At 32.8% G+C, this 23,868-nt stretch overlaps 1 protein-coding gene across 1 annotated transcript; it reads right to left on the minus strand.

Annotated features, from left to right (window-relative positions):
- Nucleotides 1-613: 613 nt before the first annotated feature.
- Nucleotides 614-21,683, minus strand: MS3_00011001 (uncharacterized protein; the record flags this gene model as incomplete). Its single annotated transcript, XM_051219408.1, has 13 exons — nt 614-897; nt 2,524-2,790; nt 3,268-3,609; nt 5,276-5,407; nt 7,060-7,185; nt 8,706-8,996; nt 14,259-14,405; nt 16,004-16,138; nt 17,227-17,370; nt 18,361-18,498; nt 19,053-19,286; nt 20,237-20,434; nt 21,431-21,683. Coding segments are annotated over 13 exons (2,691 nt in total), but the record flags the coding sequence as incomplete, so codon positions are not given.
- Between the last annotated feature and the right edge of the window lie 2,185 nt (nt 21,684-23,868).

Consider the following 23,868-nt stretch of genomic DNA (forward strand, 5'->3'; position numbering starts at 1 on the left):
CAATGACTTCAGATATTTAGAAGTCCTTGTATCTGTCACACTTGAAATTGACATAAAAATATGATTTCATGAAGGTAGCTGAAAAGTCACTAACATATAAGTATAGTATTATAACTGTAGAAAATTTGTTTTTAATCCTTCAAGTTAAAAAAAGTATTTTCGACAATATCTTATCTATCTCATAATTCACTGTATGTCGTACAGTACCGTTCTTTAAAATTTTAACTGATAAAACTACAGTTACATTGATATAAACACAGTATATCAGTTTATCAAATATACCTGATGTTCTATACAATTTGACTATTTATAGTGGTATGGAAGGCTTCAATTGAACCAATATTTATAATTTTTATTTCATAGATAAATCATATTGCTAAATGGTATAATTATAAGCCTACTGTATTCAAGTCAGTGGTAAATATTTTTTTATTTTCTTGTAATGATGTAACTATGTTGTGAATTCCATTAGTTTAAATGGGAAGTCATTACAGACTTAATGTAAATAATCACTGTAAACTAGTGAATACTAATTGGTTCCAAAAAAAAAAAACAGATTAAATTATGACCATTTTAGTGAAGCGATAAGAAAACTTTTCAATGTTTGATATTCTTAAAATGTATTGACAAGTCGTAAAATTATCTTGAATTTAGTTGAAACTGAAATGATTCTTTTTTCTTCTACTTTCTTGAATGACTGATTTTTAGACAAATAATGGTACTTAGAAAAGAAGGCAAGAATTACTTCAATTTCAAATACTAACTTACAAACTTTTTGTTCTTCGTTTATATATCCTTGCTTGACAATTACAAGCAACGCTGACGTAATCTGTTTTTTATGCAGTAATTCACGTGATCCTGGATCACATTCCACTTCATAAACCGGTTCTGGACATGCTATTAATATTACCAATAAAATAATGAAATGAAATCAAGAATTAATAAAAACACAACAGTGAGTTGACAATATTAGTACCGTTGAACATAAAACTTTTTATAAATGGTTGACTTAACTGTTCGAGGTTCAATTAGTAGACCCAGATACCGTCTGTAAATTATATAAGTTCATAGCTATTACCAAACTTCAAAAGCCATTGTATGACTTGAAAATTGGTCTAAATCATCAATGATATCACTGACTAAGTAGACAATCTTCAATTAGCCAGATAAACTAAAAACGGTTTGATCAAACATCTAAAGTACTTTAAATTCACTTGGTAATGTTTGCTTGTATCTTCCCATTGTTGTTTAGGACTGCAATTGATCCGTTTCTCAATGGTATATGTGCATCCTGTGCGGAGTGCATCGATATAGCCTCAAGTCACAAGCTTTATAAACAAAGATAGATGGCGACTAGCAGTGGAATCTAGTTTGACGCGCGTTTCGTCCTATTTGGGACTCGTCGGCAGGATGTATTTACATCCTAGAGTATTAATTTTTAGTGTAAAATAATGTTCATAACAAACTGATGTGAACAAATGAATTGTTGTCAATTAGTATTGTATTAAACTATGTTTTAGTTTTGTCTAATTTTCTAACTAATTTCAGTTTTTGTGATGAAAGTCACTTTGAAATCCAAACTTAGAGTTTTTTCTGATGATCCATTGCATTCATTTCATTAATTGAACGACAATTGTTTCCTATTAATTCAAATGTGTGTATTGAACTTAATCTACTGATTGTTATATCATATATTTCTCACTAAAGAATTTCATTTATTTTAATTTTAAAAACTTCTTTAAGACATTTTCACAAGATGAATTAAAGAATTGTACTGTTCAGTGATTTGTTTAACTAATTTGTATATTCTAAAACAAATTTCTAGATATATTTCAAATTTCTAACTATACGAAAACAACGAAGTTCTTTAATGCAAAAACAAAAACATTTCTTTTTCGGATTTATCTAAACTTTAAGAAATATTTATTCATGAGGTGGACTTAAGCTAGACCACAATTGAAAACCTGAAATCACTGGACGGTCGTCTCGTCCTAGTATGGGACTCCTCGACAGTGCACATCCACGATCCTGCTTTCGAGACTTAAACACGTGGATTTCGCGCGCAGACGCTTTTTCAGGACAGGTTTTCTTCTCAGAACGTAACCATTCACCTTATTACAATACTTACACAAGCAAGTACATGAAAACACTAAGATAATCACAGAATTGGTTATAATATCATTTTCCTCTGTTATTTATAAATATTTCTTATTTTGATAGTAAACTATTCAATGTTCATTAAAAATCTAGACCGTACAGCAGTTTAGTCAAAGTTTTCTACTGATAATTTCAGTGATTGGGATTATTAATTAGAAACGAATAATACAGAAGATAGAAAAAAGATAAATAACAATCGTGAGTAGCAGCTCTATCACAGGAGACTTTATAAACATCGATTCATGATACTTATCGTTATTCATACACGTGAGAATGAATTACACTTTTAAAAATGTAATTCAAATAAATGATAGTATGAATTACTAATCTTATTTGACCTACTATTTGAAGGCTACAGTTACTTACATTGATTACACAACTTTTCTTCGACACGTATTTTACATTGACAATGTTGTCGATATCCGTATACTGACTGCATATATCGTTTACCATGTTTTTGTGAATTTATCAGTGTTTGTTTTAGTAGTCCAATTTTACACTGAATAGGTTGGTGAATTCGTTTTACTTTCTTAATACATAGTTCATTTTTCCAAATACTTTCTTCGGTTTCAGTTATCAACGTTTTGCCATCTTCACTACATAATCGTCGGATTTCTTTTGAATGTTTACAACCTAGAAAGCCAAATATAAATTTGAGTATTTGACTGACAGATTATTGATACAAACAATTATTCATAATAGGTAAGTTATGTTAAAGGTTATTACTAATTTTGATGGAGTTTTGTTCTCTGAGCTAGACGGTTTGGTCGTGGAGCTTTCATCGTTCAGAAGAACGATATCATCATCGCTAGTTATTATTAATCATGTTACAGTCATTTGCTGTTTTTTGATATTTAAACCTCATTTCCTCTTGGTCGTCTTTGGCTATATATCTCAGTCTTCAACGTTTCGTGTTCCGATGAAATTTATTTTATTTTCAGTAGTAGTAACTTGCCTTAAGGCATCTGGCTTCTTAGGCTGGAGATTGTATGTGATAATTAATCCTCGGTGTAAAGTTATTGCACTGGTTTTGCACATACATAATAAACATTCGTACACCTTAACAACTTCATATTTACTGTCTAATGAATCACAATAAAACAGACTTACAACATGGTTTGGTAATTTTTTGTAATATTTCTACTTTACAATGTCCACGATTTTCAAAATCGTAAACAAGCTTTTGCCATATGAAAATATTCTGACATCTTCGGTCACACATCTCTGGTGTTGCATTAAAACACCAAGATGGACATTGTTGTATCTGTTTCACAACGTCAGTTTGGGCTTCAGGACAATTACAAGCTTCCAAGTAAACTTTAGGCTTAGGTGTAATACATGCACATTCTTTAATACTTGACTGTGCCACTAACAACTGACGATACATGCGATTATCCTCCGTAATTTGAACATTACATTCGGAAATTCTTCTGATATGTTCGTTCATACAATCTACGATTTAGTAAAATGAAAATTTACGAAAAACACAGGATGATTTGTGGTTAATTAAATTGTAGTTTAACTTTATGAATTGTAGAAATATATTTTATGTAATCTCAAACAAGCCTGATTCTAGGAGTGATAAATAGTTGCTACATACATTTATTTCTGATCATTTATTGGATACCCCGTTAATTTTCATAGTTTTATTAGTTTGTATTATGATTGAATAACCTAATTAGTTGGTTAGTAATAACAAAGAGTAAACAGCTGTACATTTTTCATCCACCTGAAAGCTAGAAAAATATTTTATAAATACAAATAAACCATAAATTCGTTGATGGGTCTCCCTAGTCAGCCTCTAAATACTCTGGTGTCTCTGAGAGTAAAGAAATTAAACTCCTGTTTTCAAAATATTCTCAAGTGCCTAACTGACCATTAATAATTCCAGGGAATTCATTCTCTTCATCACTTTATTTCTTTTTATACACCTCTTAAGCTCTGCTTTCTTTTATTGACAGTCGAATAGAATACATTACTAACGGTTTGATTCTTCAACAGATTCGATAACTTGTCTTTGTTATATCTTGAAAAGTTGATTTTTCTTGATACTACCGCGTATAACAGAGCACTAGAACACCAAAACCCTTCCAAGTCGCAATAAGAAGACAGAAGACTAATGAAAGGAATATTATTCCAAACAGTGTCAATCATAGTACAAAATTGTCAGGTATTTATAGTTCTTAGTGAGAACGAAATCATCATTACAGTCTTCCAATCCGCATACAGGGGGTTATTAGCATTATCCAATCGGGAAGCTACACGTTGGAATTCTAGAACGTTCTTCCGAAAGATGATTGGATGGGACGTCTTCGGCTCCTTCTGAGCCTCTTACAGCTTCCTCGAGTTCACCGGTGGTCCGTCGTCACAGTCTTAATCAAAATTTATGTCTACTGGCAATGGTTTGAAGTTTGAATAGTTAAATTAAGAAAAGAACATCATTGAATGTGATAACAAATGCAACTGTTTCAAAAGCTGGAGACATGTTTAAAATTAAATTTACCACAGAACTTTAAGTTAATTAAAACCTTCTTGATTTTAATGTAAAACCTAAGCCAAAAAAAGTATCTTGTTATTATTTATCTTTATCTTTCGGTTTTTAAATAAATGAAGGTAAGTGAATGAGATCATTTACCATTTACACTCTTCCTCTTAAATTCCGTCATTGTAGCTAAATATTTCTAATATAGCTTAAAATATTTGTGTTCGTACTGACATATTAACACATCATATCAAGTAAAGCAAACGGTTTCTTAATTCGTCCACTGATAAGTTTTATGGTAAATTCATTTTAATTCTCACAGATAGACTGTGTATTATCGTGAAATCTTAAACCACAGTAAAATAGCTATCTGCTGTTCTATTTTTACTAGTATTTCTCTACATGAAGTTATTCCATCATGAAAGCTATCTTCAAAGTGGATATTCTACATGAACTATTTTCATCTAAGTAATGATGAATTTAGTTTCGTTTTGTTTGAAATACAATCGGTAAACAGTAATAGTGTACTCAGCATTGGATAAACAACTAAAAAGTTACTAGCTGATGGTTACTTAAATCAACTGTGTATAATACATTTTATAGTGATTAAATAGATTCTCATATACATTTGCTTACTTATTTTATGTAATTCTATCAATTCTACTTTTTGACATGTTCCGTCCTTTTGTATTTTATACTTTACGGTTCCAAATAATTTTATACCATTTTCTGAATCACATTTGACAAAATTCTTAGAATTTGGACATGCTACGAGAAAAGAAAAGAGAAATATAGACAAAAAATAAACACTTACATTTTATTACAAATACCCAGACATTTTTACTATTTTTTTTACTATATGTATATCAATAATAATTTGGTAATACATGGGCATAAGCTAGTGGTATATCGAGTTGATTGTATGAAATGAAAATAACTTTCATTTCCAAGTAGCATCGTTTAAAAACTCATGAATAACTATCAGCGATAACTTGATTCGATTCAGTAGTCCACCTTCATTGATTTACAATGGGTCGAACGCAGGGTCTTCACTTCTCCCTAAGAGCACATCATTCGACCACTAAGTCAACTTATAGTAACCATATTCTGTAACCGGTGATCATGGATAATGTTAGTAATTTGAAGCATATCAGTTAAATTGAATAAGTCTCAATATAGGCAAATCAAGTCAGTTACGTAACTAAAGAGCAGGTAGTAGAAAACACTCAATAACTTTGGAGTATGACTAAAATATAGATTTCTCATCTAAAGCATTGAAATCAAGGGATATGAACATATTTAAGTAAACTTCAATGAGTCTGGACTTATGTAGTTTCTTCGTATATCAATCTTGTTAACTTTCCCACAAGTGCTTACCAAATATTAGTCACGTTGAATATGGACGCACTTTTATTAAAAATAAATTATGTCTGTAGGGATTCATCAAATATTATGTAATATCCTAGGATAATTATGTATAATACACCAGTTTCTCTTATTTTCAATATACTTAACTCTCATCAGAGTATTCATAGAAGTTCTGAACATACTCAGAAATTATCGGAAGGAATTCAGCTATCTTACTTCATATGCTGTACAATATGACGATCTTTCATCATTACTAATGAGTATTTTAAATCATTCATTTATAAATTATAAATCAAGTGAAAATTAATACTTTGAGTCATTAACCTGGAAATAGATGATACCTTCGCCTTACTTCATCTTAACCAGATTTTTTTAATTAAATGGCACATAAAGTATCTACCTGTATATGATCTGAACTTCATATAATGATCCATAAAGTTTAGATATTTATTAGAAACTATAACATTGATTTACATGAACTTAACAATAATATACACCTTCGAGCTCAACTATTACAGTACTCGAGATCACTGAACATTTAAAGTAATTGTTAATAATTCTAATTTTAAAAATATCAATGTATTGGTGAACGATAATTAAGTGATGCCTGAACAACTATACAACTAAAAACAAACATTTCCGAAACTTCATTGAAGTATTCTATCTATTATTTGTTTTTTAGTAAAAACAAACAAATTACATGAACTTGATATGTTGATGAATAATTCAGGTAATTTCATGTCATTAGCACCAATATATATATATATATATATATATATATATATAGAATGGGAGAGAGATTTTTATGGATAATATAGTGATTTAATAGTTGAATTCATGAGAAGTCCCATACTAGGACGAAATGGACATCCAATGCTTCCAAGTTTTTCATGATGGTCTAGCTTCAATTGACTCATGAATTCAACTATTAAATTTATATAATTAGAAATTATAAATTGATTAAAGTAATTCTGAACTACATTGGAATAACATTTGTTTAAAGCAATGAAAATGTATCTAAAATGAAAATAATGTAAAAAAGAAAGACTTACAACAACGTATTACTGATCGTAAGACATGACGTTTACAATCACCATTTACAAGACTGTAAGTAACATTAACTATTTCAGATAATCCATTTTGGCAATCAGATTGACTGCTTTCGGATTTGGGACAACCTAAGCCATGAAAAAAAATGAATAAATCTAGTTGGATATTGCTAAAAGCGTCCACTATTAAAAACGATAATCACTTGTTGATGTTCAGAAACATTTAAATGTAAATAGTTTTGTTACAGTCAGTCAATCAGTATCTGATTACAAATAGGGTATGATTTAAGTTTGATACATTTAAATGATGAATTCACTAAGTATTGTTTTCCTGAAACTTCCCATTGATGATTAGGACTGCAATTGACTAGTCTCTAATCGGCATATGTGCATACTGTATATATTGCCTTAATTCACAAACATTATAAACAAAGATAGATAGTGGTTAGCAGTGGAATCCAGGATGCGTGATTCGTCCTATTTGGAACACATCAACTGGATGTACCAGCATTTAGTTAAATGGTAACTTAAAAGTAAGTTTAGATCAAAAATAAGTGTGTGCTATGTATCCTATTAATATATAACGTGATGATACCGTGTAGCTTAACTCATGCAAATTTAGCTTGAAATTAATAATGTTTTCATAGGTGTCTTTAGTAGTGATATATCAGTAGGTTTGTTATAAATGCGCTCAACGTTTAACCAAAGTGGTATATGTTTGAACCAAGTCTTTAGCTAAACATTCCGTGTGGCTAAAGACCTAACACAGAGACAGGCACTAAGTTATTAGTATGCCTTATTAGTATCACTGGTGAATTTAAATAACTAGGTACATTATGATTTTGATGACTCATAAAAAGTTGTACCAACGACTTTAAAATCCGGTAAGCTTTCAATACTATCGATTGAACACTTTATAGCTTGAAATGCCTACTACTAGATAACAAATCTTACCGGGAATTCAAATATTCTGGTCTAATTTATTTAGCGACGTTATCTTTAACATAACTAATAGAAGATTCTGGTTTCAAATTCAGAATTAACAAACGTTTTTCAAAACTATAGGTGGATTTCATGGATGATACGCATACTTTTGTTATTTTCTGTAACTTAGTTCCAATAATTCAGTATTAAGTGCTTTCATCGTTTAAATTTAAATATTTTACCATAAGTTTGAAACTATGCGAAAGTCGTAACATACCGGAAACGATCAGTGAAGTAAGTGGTTATTTAACTGAAAATAACGACCATCTGTGGCTCAAAAAACATAGAATACAAATGAGTTTATTATCGTCAGTACACCAAAAACTAAAGTAATGAAAAATTACATACAGACTACCCTTTTGAATTGGTTCTCATAAGGAAAGTAAGCATAACCTTGAACTTTGGAAGATTAACAGATAATCATTTTTCTCAAATTTCTTTTTGTAAGTAATAATAAACTAAAATATTTCCGTAGACTTTTCTATATTCAACCATAATACCTGTTTAATAAAACAAGTATATGTAGTTTCAACCCTGGATTATAAACATCAAGATTTCATTCATAAATTTCATTAAAAGGAAGACAGTTACTCCATATGTTGAATAACTGGATACTTAGTTAATTAATATTCAAGGGTATATCTATTCAAACATTTTATACTTACAGCATTTCCCAGCTGGATGATTTACATCTACTTGTCTACATTTACAATGTTCACGTATCCATGTTCGACCAATCCAGATACGTTCACACGTCTCAGGATTACAATGAAATCGACCCTGATTTTTAGTTATTGAAGACTGGTCAGCTGATGGGCAAGGAAATTTGGGAATCCAACTAATATTTGAGAATTCTAGACAATGAGTTCTATTCGGTTTATAGTAAGTGATTTTTATGGCCAACTGATTTCTATCGGTCATACAGAAAGGATTAGAACGTTTAGTTTTAGGGCAGCCTTTAAAAATGAAGAAAAAGAACCTTATTCATTTGCATAAACTTTGAAATTCAATAGTTAATATTATAAACCATCATTTTGATAAGAAAATTCAAGATGTATTGATTTACATTGCGACATAATGTGGCCACCTTAAAATACAGGGATCTAAGTTCATTAAATTACACAGGCCGAATCGTAAAACTTACGAAACTTAAATCAATGAAATACATGCTGATATGACCAACAACATAGAGCTAATACACAAGATAACAATGATCATAATGACAACACATTTATTAACCCCATTTTCCAGAAGTAAAGATAAGAAACTTAACATTCCGTCGTGTGCATCTTAGGCCTGTTACTCCTAATGGAGCATAGGCTGCCGATCAGCATTCTCCAACCTTCTCTGTCCTGGGCCTTCTTTTCTAATTCCATCCAATTCTTGTTCATTTTTCTCATATCTATCTCCATTTCACGGCATAATGTGTTCTTTGGTCTTCTTCTTTTCCTTTGACCTTGAAGATCCCATGTGAGGGCTTGTCTTGTGACACAGTTGGGTGCTTTCCTCAATAAGTGTCCTATCCACTTCCAGCGCTTCTTCCCGATTTCTTCTTCGGCTGGGACCTGGTTTGTACTCTCCCACAGTAGGTTGTTGCTAATAGCGTCCGGCCAACGGATCCGAAGTATTTTGCGTAGACAACTGTTAATAAACTCCTGTATCTTCTGGATGATGGCTTTCGTAGTCCTCCAGGTTTCCACCCCACACAGGAGAACTGCCTTGATATTTGTATTGAAAATCCTGACCTTGGTGTTGATAGACAATTGTTTTAAGTTCCAGATGTTCTTCAGTTGTAAATATGCTATTCTTGCTGTTCCTATCCGCGCCTTCACATCTGCATCAGATTCACCGTGTTCACCGATGATGCTGCACAGATATGTAAGTGTTTTTACATCTTCCAAATCTTCTCCGTCAGTTGTGGTTGGATTGGTACATGCTGTGTTGAATCGAAGAATCTTGCTTTTCCCTTTGTGTATATTGAGACCTACTGCTGTTGAGGCTGCTTCTACACCGGTCGTCTTCTCCTGCATTTGTTGTTGCGTGTGCGATAGAAGAGCCAGATCATATGTGAAGTCTGAATCGTCCAGCTATATCCTAGCTGTCCACTTTATCCCATACTTCCCTTCGGACGTTGACGTCTTCATGATCCAGTCGATCACCAGGAGAAAGAGAAAGGATGAGAGTAAGCAACCTCGCCTGACACCGGTCTTTACTTCAAACGAATCTGTGAGCTGTCCTCCACTCACGATTTCGCAGTTTAATCCATCATAGGAATTCCGTATGATGTTGACTATCTTCTAAGGCACACCGCAGTATCGAAGAAGCCTTGATAGTGTTGTCTTGTCCACTCTACCAAATGCTTTCTCGCAGTCAATGAAGTTGATGTGGAGTGGTGAATTTCATTTAACTGGTTGTTCTACAATGATCCATGGTATTGCGATTTGGTTTTTACACGATCGATTCTTACGAAATCCAGCCTGGTGACCTCGAAGTTGGGAGTCTACGGCGTTCTTCATTTTGTTTAACAACACCCTGCTGAAGACAATTTCCGTTATTAAGAAAAGAGTGATGCCTCTGTAGTTATCACACTTGCTGAGATCGCCTTTCTTTGGTATTTTGATCAGAAGTTTTTCTTTCCAGTCTCTTGATACTCGTTCCTCATCCCAAACCTTATTGAAGAGAATATGGAGTATCCTTGCAGTTACCGCTACATCTGCTTTCAGTGCCTCTGCTGGAATGTTGTCTGGTGCTGCTGCTTTGCCACTCTTGATTTGTCTGATGGCCATGCTGATTTCTTCAATTGTTGGTGGGCCAACATCGATTGGGAGTTCCGTGGGTGCTGCTTCGATGTTGGGTGGGTTCAGTGGAGCTGGTCGATTCAGGAGTTCTTTGAAGTGTTCTGCCCACCTGTTTTGTTGTTCTTCAATGTTGGTGATTACCTTGCCTTCCTTGCTTTTCACTGGTCGCTCCGGTTTACGGTGATTTCCAGAGCGTTCCTTTGTTATGTCATACAGTTCTTTCATGTTTCCCTCTCTTGAAGCCTTTTCCGCCGTCATTGCTGAATCTTCCACATATTTACGTTTGTCAGTTCTGATGCTCCTCTTCACTTGTTTGTTTACTTCTGTGTATTCAGCTTTTGTCTTGGCTTTTTCTGCTTTTGTTCGGCTGGTATTGATTGCTGCTTTCTTGTTCCTCCTTTCTTGAATCTTATCCGGTGTATCAACAGTGATCCATTCCTTGTGATGGTGCTTTTTTTGACTCAGGACCTCATGACATGTTGAAGTGATTGCCTCTTTGATCCCCTTCCAGTTGCTCTCCACAGTAGTTCCTTCTCCATTGAGTAGATCATGAAAGGCCTGGAACTTATTGCTGAGGACTATCTTGAATTTGTTGAGTTTGTCAATATCCTGAAGAAAGGCCGTATTGAACTTTTGTGATATTGTCCGCTCCGTTGTCCAGTGCATCTTGAGTTTCAATTTCATCTTGACGAACAGCAAGTGATGATCTGATGCTATATCAGCTCCTATCTTGGTTCTCACGTTCTCCATCGTCCTCCTGAACTTTTTGTTGATCCAGATATGGTCGATTTGGTTTGCGTGGTGTGATCCGGTGAGGTCCATGTGGTTTTGTGAATGCGTTTATGTGGGAATATAGTGCCACTCATGACCAGTTTATTGAAGGCATATAGGTTTGCAAATCTCTCACCATTTTCTTTCCTTTCTCCCAGTCCGTGTCGTCCCATGATGTCTTCATGTTCGGCGTTGTCCATTCCAACGTTGGCATTTAAATCTTCCATCAGAATGGTCAGGTCCTTTGTTGGGCACTTCTCGACGATTGACTGCAGCCTATCGTAGAATTGATCTCTAGCGTCTTCATTGTAGTCGTTGGTAAGCGCATAGCATTGGATGATGTTCATTGAAATGCCCTCTTTCTTTGTTTTGAAGGAGGCTTTGATGATCCTTGGTCCATGAGATTCTCATCCTATAAGTGCATTTTGTGCTTGATTGGACAGCATCAATGCAACTCCTTGTGTATGTGGGGCATTTTCTTCATCATGGCCGGAGTATAACAGAAGCTCCCCTGAAGCTAGTCGTTGTTGTCCAACTTGCGTCCAATGAGTTTCACTGATCCCAAGCACCTCTAAGTTGTATCTCCTCACTTCTGCAGCAATTTGGAAGACTCTCCCAGTCTCCCACATTGTGCGAGCATTTCATGTACCTAAATAAATGATTGCTCTGGTTGTCTGGTGTGCATCTTAGGTAGACTGAATAATCTTCTATCTACCTATATTATTAAAAGTAGGATAGACCAGAAACCTAGTGAAACAACATTTGGACATTGGTATATGAGATTTCTGGAGATTGTTCGCGTTTGAAAGTCTACGACTCGGAATTTTGGAGGTTGATGGGTGAACTCCAATGTCATATAACAAAAAAAGTCGAATGTTTGGAACTTCCTGGTTTCCATTAGTCCCTTAACTAAACTCAGTCCGTGATATAAAATAATACATTTTCACTAGCTTCCCAAATGATAGATAACCAAAACTTTCAGTGGTTGAAAGCTAGCTGAGAACTAATATGCAGTCAACCCCTGTAGCTGTCTAGCCACTAAACATCCTGATCGATAGTCTTATAATAATAGCCGATTGTTCGTACCATTACTTCCACCAATGTCTCCTATCAGCTTCACACCTAACTTGATTACATGAAATACCCTAGTTTTACAGGATAAAAGTAGTGTAATTGATTAACAAGAAATGTTTGTTACAAAATAATTAATACTAACGTCTTCTGATATTTATCAGTGTCTTATTGAAATTCGAAGTAATTCATGTCTTATTTCAAACTGCGACTGATAATAATCAAACTGAACTATTGAAAATAATGATAAATTAGATGGTTCTAGTGATATTTGATATATTTTAAACACCATTTTCACCACAAAATTACATGAGTTAAAAGAACACACAGAATGATGTTTAGGTGTATGCTATTTATGTCGACGGACATAAGTAGCATGTAACACCATTCGGAAGTGGAAACCCTGACAGCAGAACGCTAAGAAAATCAAATTGAAAAGAAATGATGGAAATTTGCAAATGAAGTATTCAATGTATATTTGTCATATTTTACCAAGACATTTCGTAATTTTCTACTTAAATACGATTGATTGTCCCTCCGTTTATGTTCTTGTTCACAACAATGTTACACCGAACATTTATTTTTTTCAATATAGTGAAAATCCCCATTTTGACATTTGGTAAATAAAGAAGTAACGAATCAAGCGAAGAAATTTCTTTTCAATTAGTTTTTCATCCTGGCTGTACACTAATATATATATATATATATATATATATATATATATATATATATATATATATATATATATATATGATTTACAATGATGAAATAATACTCGTCGAGTGGATAAGTTACATAATAATTACATGATGACATTTCGATTATAAATTAACATAGAGTAATAGGAAGAAAGAGGTTTAATAATAATCAGAGTAATTATTCGAAAATCAAGAATTTGCTACGTTACGTAATATATGAAAAAGAGAAGGAACAGAATATTCTGATGAATGGTCAGTAGAATAGTAGTTATGTAAGAATCAATAGCTGAATGTTGAAAATAAGTAAAACATAAAGTTCAAGAAAAAGAAATGGAAGAAGTACGAAAATAGTTTATCAGTGTTCTGTTACAAACGCCCCTATACCGATGGCCAAGGTAACGAAAGTGGTTGTACAAACTTCTTTTGTATGCAAAGGTTAGGTTTGTGAGCATGGATTGCAATGGCTTTAGCAATGTGCAAAAGACGCACTCGTAAACCATGTGGCAAGTCTGATGGAATGTGGTAGATAACCTTAAAAGCTTTATTCAGTTCAACTTGATGACCTGTGTCAACCAAGTGAGCGAGAATAGAACTCTTAATCACTCTTACCTGTCCTTTGTTCAACCACGACGGATGGTGCTCTGTTATGCGATGACGAACTTGCTTAATTGTAAGCCCTATATAACTGACTCCACAGGAGCAGTTGAATCGATAAATACACATGGATGTGGTAAATTTAGGCAATTTGTCTTTACTGGCCGTTCTTATTGTTTTCCAATCTGGAGACTACTTATATTTTCTCGAATATTCTACAAGATTTCCAATTATTTAATAATGTACGAGTTATTTTTCACAAAACTAAATATTCAAAACAACTTACCACATATCTCTGTCTCTTCATGAGAAACTAACCGACATTTACAATTCTTAGCAACCTCTTTGGCATAAATCACTTTCCTAGTAAGACCAATTTGTCCTGGATATGTTTGTTTACACTGACCGCGTTCTATCCGCGGTCTTTTGCATTCTTATTTATTAAAATTAAAAAATAAAGTTGAAATCATATTTTATATTTATCTAGTAACTATAAAATTTTATAAGTCATATTATAGGCTTCAAAATAAAAGACAGTATCATTGTAAAATTGTTTAGAGAATAATTACAGAAGGGATTTGACTCTTGATTATTAGATCATGTTCAGAAATATAAAGTTTGGTAAGTAAACCTGATAATCAGGTATTAATTTCATAGGTTAGTAAATGATCTACAAAACCCATATCTTATTATTTTTTATATTTTAAATAATATTGAAACATGGTAATTTTTAGACCAAATATTTCATGAGTCATTTTGCTGTTTACATCTCTGGATATCTCTTCATTATGAGCACCATATCAATTATCCAGTTAGCTGTTTAGTCATTACTCAGCCACATTGTTCATTTCAATTTAAACATACATTCCAACAAGAACTCTCCGCCTTCATAGTAATCACTGATAGGTGTGTTATTGCAGTATTTCGGGTCTATTACCAACCATAGGCTACATTTTTTAGCTTAACATAATACCAATATTAATAATAATAATAATAATAATAATAATAATAATAACAATAATAATAATAATAATAATAAGAAGAAGAATGTGAAGAATAGTAGTAATGCATTTCTATTACACTGATCAGTAAAAAAGTACTTCTCATGTTTACAGGCAATATGATCTAGTATCTCAATGATGACGTTTCTTAAGATAACACAGTGAAATAGATATTGGTATAAAATGACCAAATATTAAACATTTTCCCTTAAGTAAAATACATCTTTGAAGTATTCTATTTTAATCTGTAAAACTAAGTAGACAGACAGTGATAAACAGACTGATTGATGATGCAAAGACACAGGTATATGAGAATGCAAAATAAAAGCTCATTTTACGTTAATTGTACTTATATTTTGATAAACTATTCAATCATCAGTGATACATGTGGACGGATGGACAGCCGAGAGTGACTGACAAAAATAATTCCACCCTTAACTATTTATAAAAGCAACTGAAACACTTGTTCATAGTTTAAAATATTTTACTTCGACAAGTAGGAATATATTCTAACGAATGCATCATATGATCAAGATCCTGTCACCAACATTCTGTAATTACAAACAAATCTTGAATATCCACTAATTTAGATTGATGTCATGAATGGATCAATGTTAGAGCACCACTGAATAAATGAGAGCACTGGACAACCGTTTCATTCCAGCATGGGACTCCTCAGAAGTGCGCATCCACTTTCCCACACGGAGGACTCGAGCTCAGGACCTCCGGTCTTGCGCACGAACGCTTAAACTCTAGACCAATGAGTGGGATCGTGGATGAGCACTGCTGAAGAATCTCATACTAGGACGAAACAGCCGTCCAGTGATTCCAGGTTTTCAGTGGTGGTCTAACATTTATCCATTTATGATATCAATCTAAACTCAGTAATCTCCACAACCCTATATTGATCATTATTTACTAATTGGAAATAAATCGTAACTAATTTCATTTCAGTCATATCATAATCAATGAACTTTTATAATGAAATTTGTAAAAGTGGCATTATTTTGTAAACACTGTTAAGACTTACCAATAGGTTTTCCAAGAATATTAATTTTTTTGTAGATACATTTATCACATGATGTTTTTACTCGAACCATGGTCTTAAGTACTGGAATTTTATTAGCTTGACATGTTTTAAGTGCTAAATTTATCCGGTCGCATGCTGTATATTATGGATTAAAAAAATAATTATTTATTTCATTGACTGCTTCTAAACAACTAAGTGTACACATTTAGGGAAGTTACACTTGTGTTTATGTGGACACTGTTAGTCTCCTACTTGTAAGTAGTAGTAGCGGTTCTTAACACGGTAATTTGGTAGTACTACTGTAGTGAACAAGAACACGGGTAGGGACAATTAGATGTACCTAACGCAAAATTACATAGCATCTTAATAAAATCTAAGAACCATATATCAAATCGTTAATTTGCAAAATGTCCACCAATTGTTCCAAAATGTCTCAGATTTCATTGTCTTTGCCTTTTCATACAAATTGCATTCAATTTCTGCTCTTGCTTTCTTGATCTTCCCTCATCTTCTGCTGCCGGACATTACATTCCTGACTCACATAATATACTACCTATATCAATATAAGTAGCACACACCACACTACCAGAAAACAAACAATCCCAGAAAAATATTTTTATTTGGTTTGAGGCTTCGGAGCTCTATAAATCCACACTACTAAAAATATCACTACTACTACTACCAGTAGTAGTAGTACACATTATCATGACCAAAATTTCCAAATCATGTGATAAACATACTATCAGTTACTGAGCCAAAATACATTAGTAGGTGTTTAACAATTACCATCATTATACAGTATAGTTGATAAATCAGTTAATATCATCAGTAAGCATCCATCTTTACACTTCAATTATACCATAACATGAATCTTTTGAACTGTATACAAACACGATGATCTTCACATAAGGCGAATTCTAATCGATCTACCTAGCCAAGATTACTATCTTAAAAGATATTATTCTGTAAATTATAAATATCACCTAGTCAAACTCCTATTTCTAGTTGAAAATTATCGGTTAAATAAAAGTTGATTGTTAAAATTTAGATTTATTTACTAGAAAATATATTGCTCGTTCTATCAAGTCTACCAACATAAAAAATACTGCTTGTTATGATTTAATTTGCAACCCCGTTTATTTTATTTTAAATATAAACAAATTAAACTTTGAAGTATAGAACACTTGAAAGGTTTTCATAGAAAATGTAATCTGAGTACTTACAGCATTTCTCTTCATGTGAACGTTCAACCATCAAACACCTTTTAAAACCGACCTCCTCTCGAAAATATGTGCGTAAATATACCTTACGAAATCCTTTGCAATAGTTGCATTTTCCTGGAATCCTTGAAAGTCTTGCGGGGCAGTCTATTAAATAGAAAAGAAGTAAATTAGATTATATGATCTATGAATCTGTTTTACGATTAACTTATTCTATTATTCAAATACCAATAAAAAGAATAATGATTTCTGAAAGATATTATAAGTCATTCAGAGCTCATTTTTGATATCTGGAGGCTAGTGTGTATTTTTTTAAATATACACTGTCCCATATATGAAACACCTGATAAAGATTATTTTACTAACAGAGCTTAGAATAAGACACTTGGAATTTGAATAAGAGTCCCAGTTCAAACGTGAATAGAGCTGGTGGAAATCCTTAATAATGGCAACAAATATTTACTATGTAAGTAAAGTATAAAATGTTTCTATGTCTTGAACAAAAATTTATCATTTATATGCCCGAATCATTGGAAACGATTAATGGACAGTATTCATAACCATTGTACAAGAACAACAACTAAATCTTTCTTCCTATTGTTTTAATTGGCATTGTGTTTACTAGAATAATTATTTTGATTGTATTATGATAACTTTCCAATATCTACCATGATAATTTGTGGAAACAGTGTATGATTCGACAACAAGAAAGGAACCACTGGAAACACTGAGGAGTAGTGGATAGATATTTTATTGTGGCTTGATACACCACAGTACTATATCTCTTTAGATTTTATCCAATTTCTATCTCTACCGTAATTCATAGATTTCATTTATACTATGGGTGCTTACAAACGACCTCGATTAATCTGCCTATTAATTCGTAAATCATTCTCATTGTGTGAGTTTATTGTGTTTCTGTTTTACTTAAGCACACACCAGAAATTTTCTAGCCAATTAACAGTAAAATGTTATAAATATTTTAGGGTTTTTGATGTATAATACTAAAAATAAACATTTATTTACAAGTCAGTATCCATAGTTCTTTAAGCAGCTTCAAGAATAAACTACTGACGCGACGTCACTGACTTATTTTTTCATATATAATAACATTCTATTCACTAAGAAAAGACTAACCTCCACACGGTCGATATCTCCTTGTGATGAGTGGATTACAACTACCGTTACTTTGAAGCTGATAACATATATGGCGTAATTCAATATTTTTGGTGATTGGGTGACAAGATCCACTTTCTACATGACATTTAGGGCATCCTATAATAAACAAACAAATGAAAAATAATGTTAAAGGTGCCATGATAAATAGACTATCGAATTAAAAATATACTTAGACGTGAGCTAGTAGTAGGTTTGTTCTGATTGATGGTATTTATATTTCAACGAAGAATTTGTTATTATGAAGGAACCAGAGAAAGTATTAAAACATTAAATGTAGGCTGTTGAACAATGAATTTCTTATTATGAATCATTTAGTAGTAATAAAGGTCAGGTTGTCAAATCTTTACTGTCGAGAGACTTCTGTTGAGCAAATTACAATGTGGTTCTTAGTCTAATTTACTTGAAAATATTCTACAGTTTTACTGATATTTTACAGGTTCGATCAACAGTAAGAACTTGACAATATTTTAGATACTAGAGAACCTAATCAGTTTTGCTCAATTGTGACGTCGAAGTTCATGGAGAAAAATGGTTCCATCAATATTACTGGTAACGAATTTAGGCTATCATGAAATCTAATGTTCTATCACTATCTCACTAGAAACATGATTGTATCAAATAAAGGTAGATATTTAAATAAGATTACTTACTGCAATTTTGTTGTGAGCAAGTTAGCATACACATTGATTTGTAGAAATCTAAACTACATTCACCACGTCTCTTGATTAATTCACATTGTGACGTCGCTATTTGATCTTCACATGGTCGCTCACAGCGTTGACATGTTGCCCTACAAAATCGTTGCATAATAGCCTTGTCTTTGTGACATCGACCTTCAGATCTCCATAGTTTACATTTTTCAGTAGATACACGATCAATACACACTGAAAGGACAATTCGATTTTATAAAAGGAATAATGGGTTAACATGGATGCAATATAATGATTATTGTCATTTGAACACATGAAAAGTTGCTTGAATTGTGTCATTAAGAAAGAGATCAGAATACTAAATTCAAACCTAAGCCGTCGGAATACACTATATTTTATCATACTGATTGGTTTCATATTCTGACATCATATGGGCCAGTCACTGGTTTCTTTCAAACACATTTAGTTCATTAATTACAAAATGAGATGGTTATATTAAATTTCATGGAAATTAACAGCAGATATGATCGGAACTTCACAAACTTAATAAACCATAATACCTCTGTTTCAAATTCATAATGCATTTTTATTCACACCTCAACCAAGCTCATTCACTATACAATACATCAGTTCCTTTGTAGTCCATCTTTTTGATCAAACTCTTCTCAAGACAAAGTGACTTACTAAATACTGAGTGAAAGTCTGAAGACTTAAACAATATGCTTCTTAACAAGTGGAATTGTTTTAAAAGATTAGCTTCAAATCACATATTATCAAGAGGCTTGATTAGCGAATCTGTTACAAATAACTTAAATACATAGGAATTGTTTAGCCTACTTAAAACCGATATGATTAAAACGTATTCTGGTATATTCATCTTTGATAGCCTTACTATTCAACTCACGAAGTTTGGGTATATATTCGTTCATATTAATTTTATTCAAATAACCTAAAGAACTATTCATTTACTTTCCAATCTTTTTATGTATATTTTTGAGACCTGTTTAAAAAGTACATAGTCATAAGTTTATGTTTGTACAGTCTCTATCAAACTAGTTGGTTAAACTGTTTGATAAAATTGGGTTTGTAACTACCAATTTTAACCAGTATTGGATCATACATCAATTATTGGTTTTAAAAGTCTCACTAATTGTTCGCAAGATAAATAATCAGTAAAATCTTACCAGATTCTAAACAGCCACATTGACTTGGAGGCACACATAAAATACCGTCTCTCATGAAACCGGGAAGGCATTCACACCCAGGACCAGACGTGAGATGACTACATCTTGATTCCACTCCGAAAAATTTCCCTTCACATGTTTCTGGACATGGATTACGCTCTGGTACGTAATGTTGATTGGGACCACATTTTGAACCACCTTGATGTAAAGATAATGGATTGTGTTATGACGTTCTGAAGTGTTGTATGTGTGCGTTTAATTAAAAATATGCTTAAGCAAACTAACCGAACAACAGATTCATCTGTGCTAATTCCTCTCTCCATAGAAAACTAGTGATCTTCTCTAGATAGCAATAAGATTTACCATTGTTGAGTTTGTTTGTTTATTTCAGAAATTATTATTAACAACAGAATCAATTTCATGCTTTGGTATTATGGATTTTAAAACTAGCATTGATATTGTTCATGGAACTCTCTAAATAAGATGCTTGTTAACTGTTTCGAGTATTGAAAACATAGTGTCATCAGATCGCTGATGTCAGAAACCTTGATTCATTGGATTTCGACATACCGGTTAGAACGAACTGGTACTCGGCCCATGATCTAATCCTTTTTTGTGATTCATGATAATGACTTTTAACTGAGATTAAAGCAGATACCTAGTGCTTTCTAACTTCAGTAATTTTCCAGATAATCCCAGACTCTCGTAAACATCACCTACAAATTCAGCGTTACTGTATTTTAAAAGTGGTCATATCAACTGGGAAAAGTGTAGATCAAATGATAGTTAATTTGGCCATGGTTACTACTAATTCACACTATTTGACGTGACTCTACTATGTTTCGCTTGTATCACATATGACTTAATTAAAGTAACTATTTCGATTATTTTTAACTTGGTGACTAAAATAATTCCCCTATTTAATTCATTAAATTGAAGTCTATTGATGAATTATCAAAATATAATAGTTGATTTGGTAAAATCTACGGCTACATTTAATCAAACAAACACTAGCAAATTCATTTCCCTCTTGAAAGTACAATCACCTAATTTTATATTTCCTCCTTATTTATCTATGATGACAGACTGATAGTGTAAGCGTAATGTTGAAGTACTTTAGTGAAAAAAACTCTGTGTTATTCTATTTATTAAAATAAAATTTCAATAAAGTAATGATAATTATTAACTGCTTACTTGAAGTATGTAATTGAATGGATCGTTTCTTTCTAATAATTTTTGATTTAGCTAATTTCCATACATAACGTATAATACAATTTTTAGTATGTTTTCGCTTTAATGGAAACTTTTCACATTTACCGTTAACTCGTTTCTCATAAATATAACTTTTTACTGTTTTATTATTAGGACAAGTGTAAATTATTTTTTTAGGTGAACCACATGCTGAAACACAAGTATTTAAAAAAATTACATAATATCGTAATCCCAAACGCTGATATTTAAAACAAATATTTGCCCTAAATTTATGCACTGATATTTTGGTCTAGCTTCAACTGAATCATGATCTTAACCATTGAAATTACTATAATATCCACAAAACCCATCTGATATTAATCAATATATGCTCACTAGTGACTGGCTTCAAGAGGTATATCCTGGAGTTCTAGTGAGAAGTAGTGACCAGTGGAGTTCAACCAGGTCTGTTGTGAGATAGTAACTCACTGAAGACAATGGTGGATGTGTCGCTCAATTTCGTGGATTAGTTGAAGTTAGACATTAACACCGTTGAATGCCGGCTCAGTGGTCTAGTGGTTAAGTGCTAGCGCGTGAAACCAGTAGGTCATGGGTTCGAACCTCGCAGGGGGCGGGGTCATGGGTGCGCACTGCTGAGGAGTCCCGCAATAGGACTAGACGGCCGTCCAGTGTTTCCAGGTTTGCCATGGTGGTCTAGGTTCAACTGACTCGTGGTCATAACCATTGATATTTTCTTTATTTAAACACATAAACATTAGTACAAGGGGGCACCAAATAGATATGCGCCACATAAATCATTCGGAATGTATGAGGGCTGAGATACTGCCCAGGTGCCCAAATCGAAACAGGTGGTTTTCTTATGGAGCCATACCCGGAGCCTTCGACCTAAGGGTAGATCCACAAGGCAGAAGAGCAACGTTACGAGATGCAGTTTTATGTTAGCCGGTGACCAAAAATTGGTTCATGCACCATTGGTTTGGGATCAGGCTTTTCCAATTCCCCCAAGTAGATGCACAATATCCACCAATCCGGTTAAAGCGCCGAACATTCGCTTTTCGTTCTTTCAATCTCATAAACAACACAGGCGGTGCGAGAGGGCAGTGATTAGGATTTCCCTGGCAGTGGTTTTATGCACTGACAGGTAACCATTTAAATAACACTATAAACATTCATGTCCGTTATAGATTCACCTAAAAGTAAAATTATTAGTACATTAGAATTGTATAATTATTCACAATTACAAATGCACCCTCCAAAAGGGTTAGTTTACATTGGTTTTCAGAAAAACCAGACATTATCCACTCTTTTATACGACCTGAACAGCACAGTTCAATCCTGTTAAGCAACCACATATATGCTATGAACCCTAGTAGACTAGTAGATTTAAGTATATCAATTAAATAGTTTTTATTTTACAGTTTACTAACACTTTATTAAAGCCACTAACTAATAATTATTTCAGTAAAAATGGATTAAATTTGAAGATGTACCATTTGTAGTACTCAATAAGTTTAATGACTTTATTATTGATAAAATGTAGATTTCACTGAGCAAATGGTACGTAGCATGTTTTGTTTATCTAACTAAAAAGATACTAGATTTCATATTAAATTTAGTTATGATCCATTTGAACACAATAAAGATTTGCAAAGATTTTGAGGAAGATGCTATTAAAAGTAATATCAATCAACTAAATTCTAATGGTCTTTAAAGAACAATTGTTCTATTGTATTAGTTTTTCATTGGTGGGCACATTCACCTTTCTATAAGGTTTGACTAATAATAATCATAGTTCATAAGATAAGCGTCAGCATATTCAGTTATTAAAGTGAAGATTCAGTTACCTACTTTAAGGTCTTAAAATTCATGGAAATGTCATTTACATTAAGGTTGATCAGTAATTGACTTCGTCATAATAACTGGTGGAAAAAACTTTTCGGTGAGACTATAATTTATGAACGACCTTGAGCGACGCCAAAGTGACCATGAGTATCCACCCAATAACTAGGACCAAATGAGGGTTATAAACCAATGTGACGAATCGGAATTATGATTTACCATTGATGGTTAAGTTTAGGAATTAGATTTATGGTTTTCATCACGAACTGACATCAGTTGCAATGCCAAAACTTTATTTAGCCAAATGGATGGTTGAATTTCGCGCCAAAATCCGGGACCTGTTATCTTATACCTGATTGGTCCGTCCATAAATTATAGTCTCGCCAACTTTTCATTAAGTAAAGTAGTTAGTGATTTATATAGAAATATGTTGTTTGTTGAATCAAAGTTGTGGTAAAGTTACTTCAGTATATAGTTAATTCATACTATTGAATTGACATGACAAAAAAGCATTTAAAATAAAAGATTCTCCAAAAAACAATTACTAGATGCAAACACTTGGAATCTATAGTTCATAAATA

Source organism: Schistosoma haematobium, assembly GCF_000699445.3.
Source record: "Schistosoma haematobium chromosome Unknown HiC_scaffold_520, whole genome shotgun sequence".
In the NCBI taxonomy this organism is placed as follows: domain Eukaryota; kingdom Metazoa; phylum Platyhelminthes; class Trematoda; order Strigeidida; family Schistosomatidae; genus Schistosoma; species Schistosoma haematobium.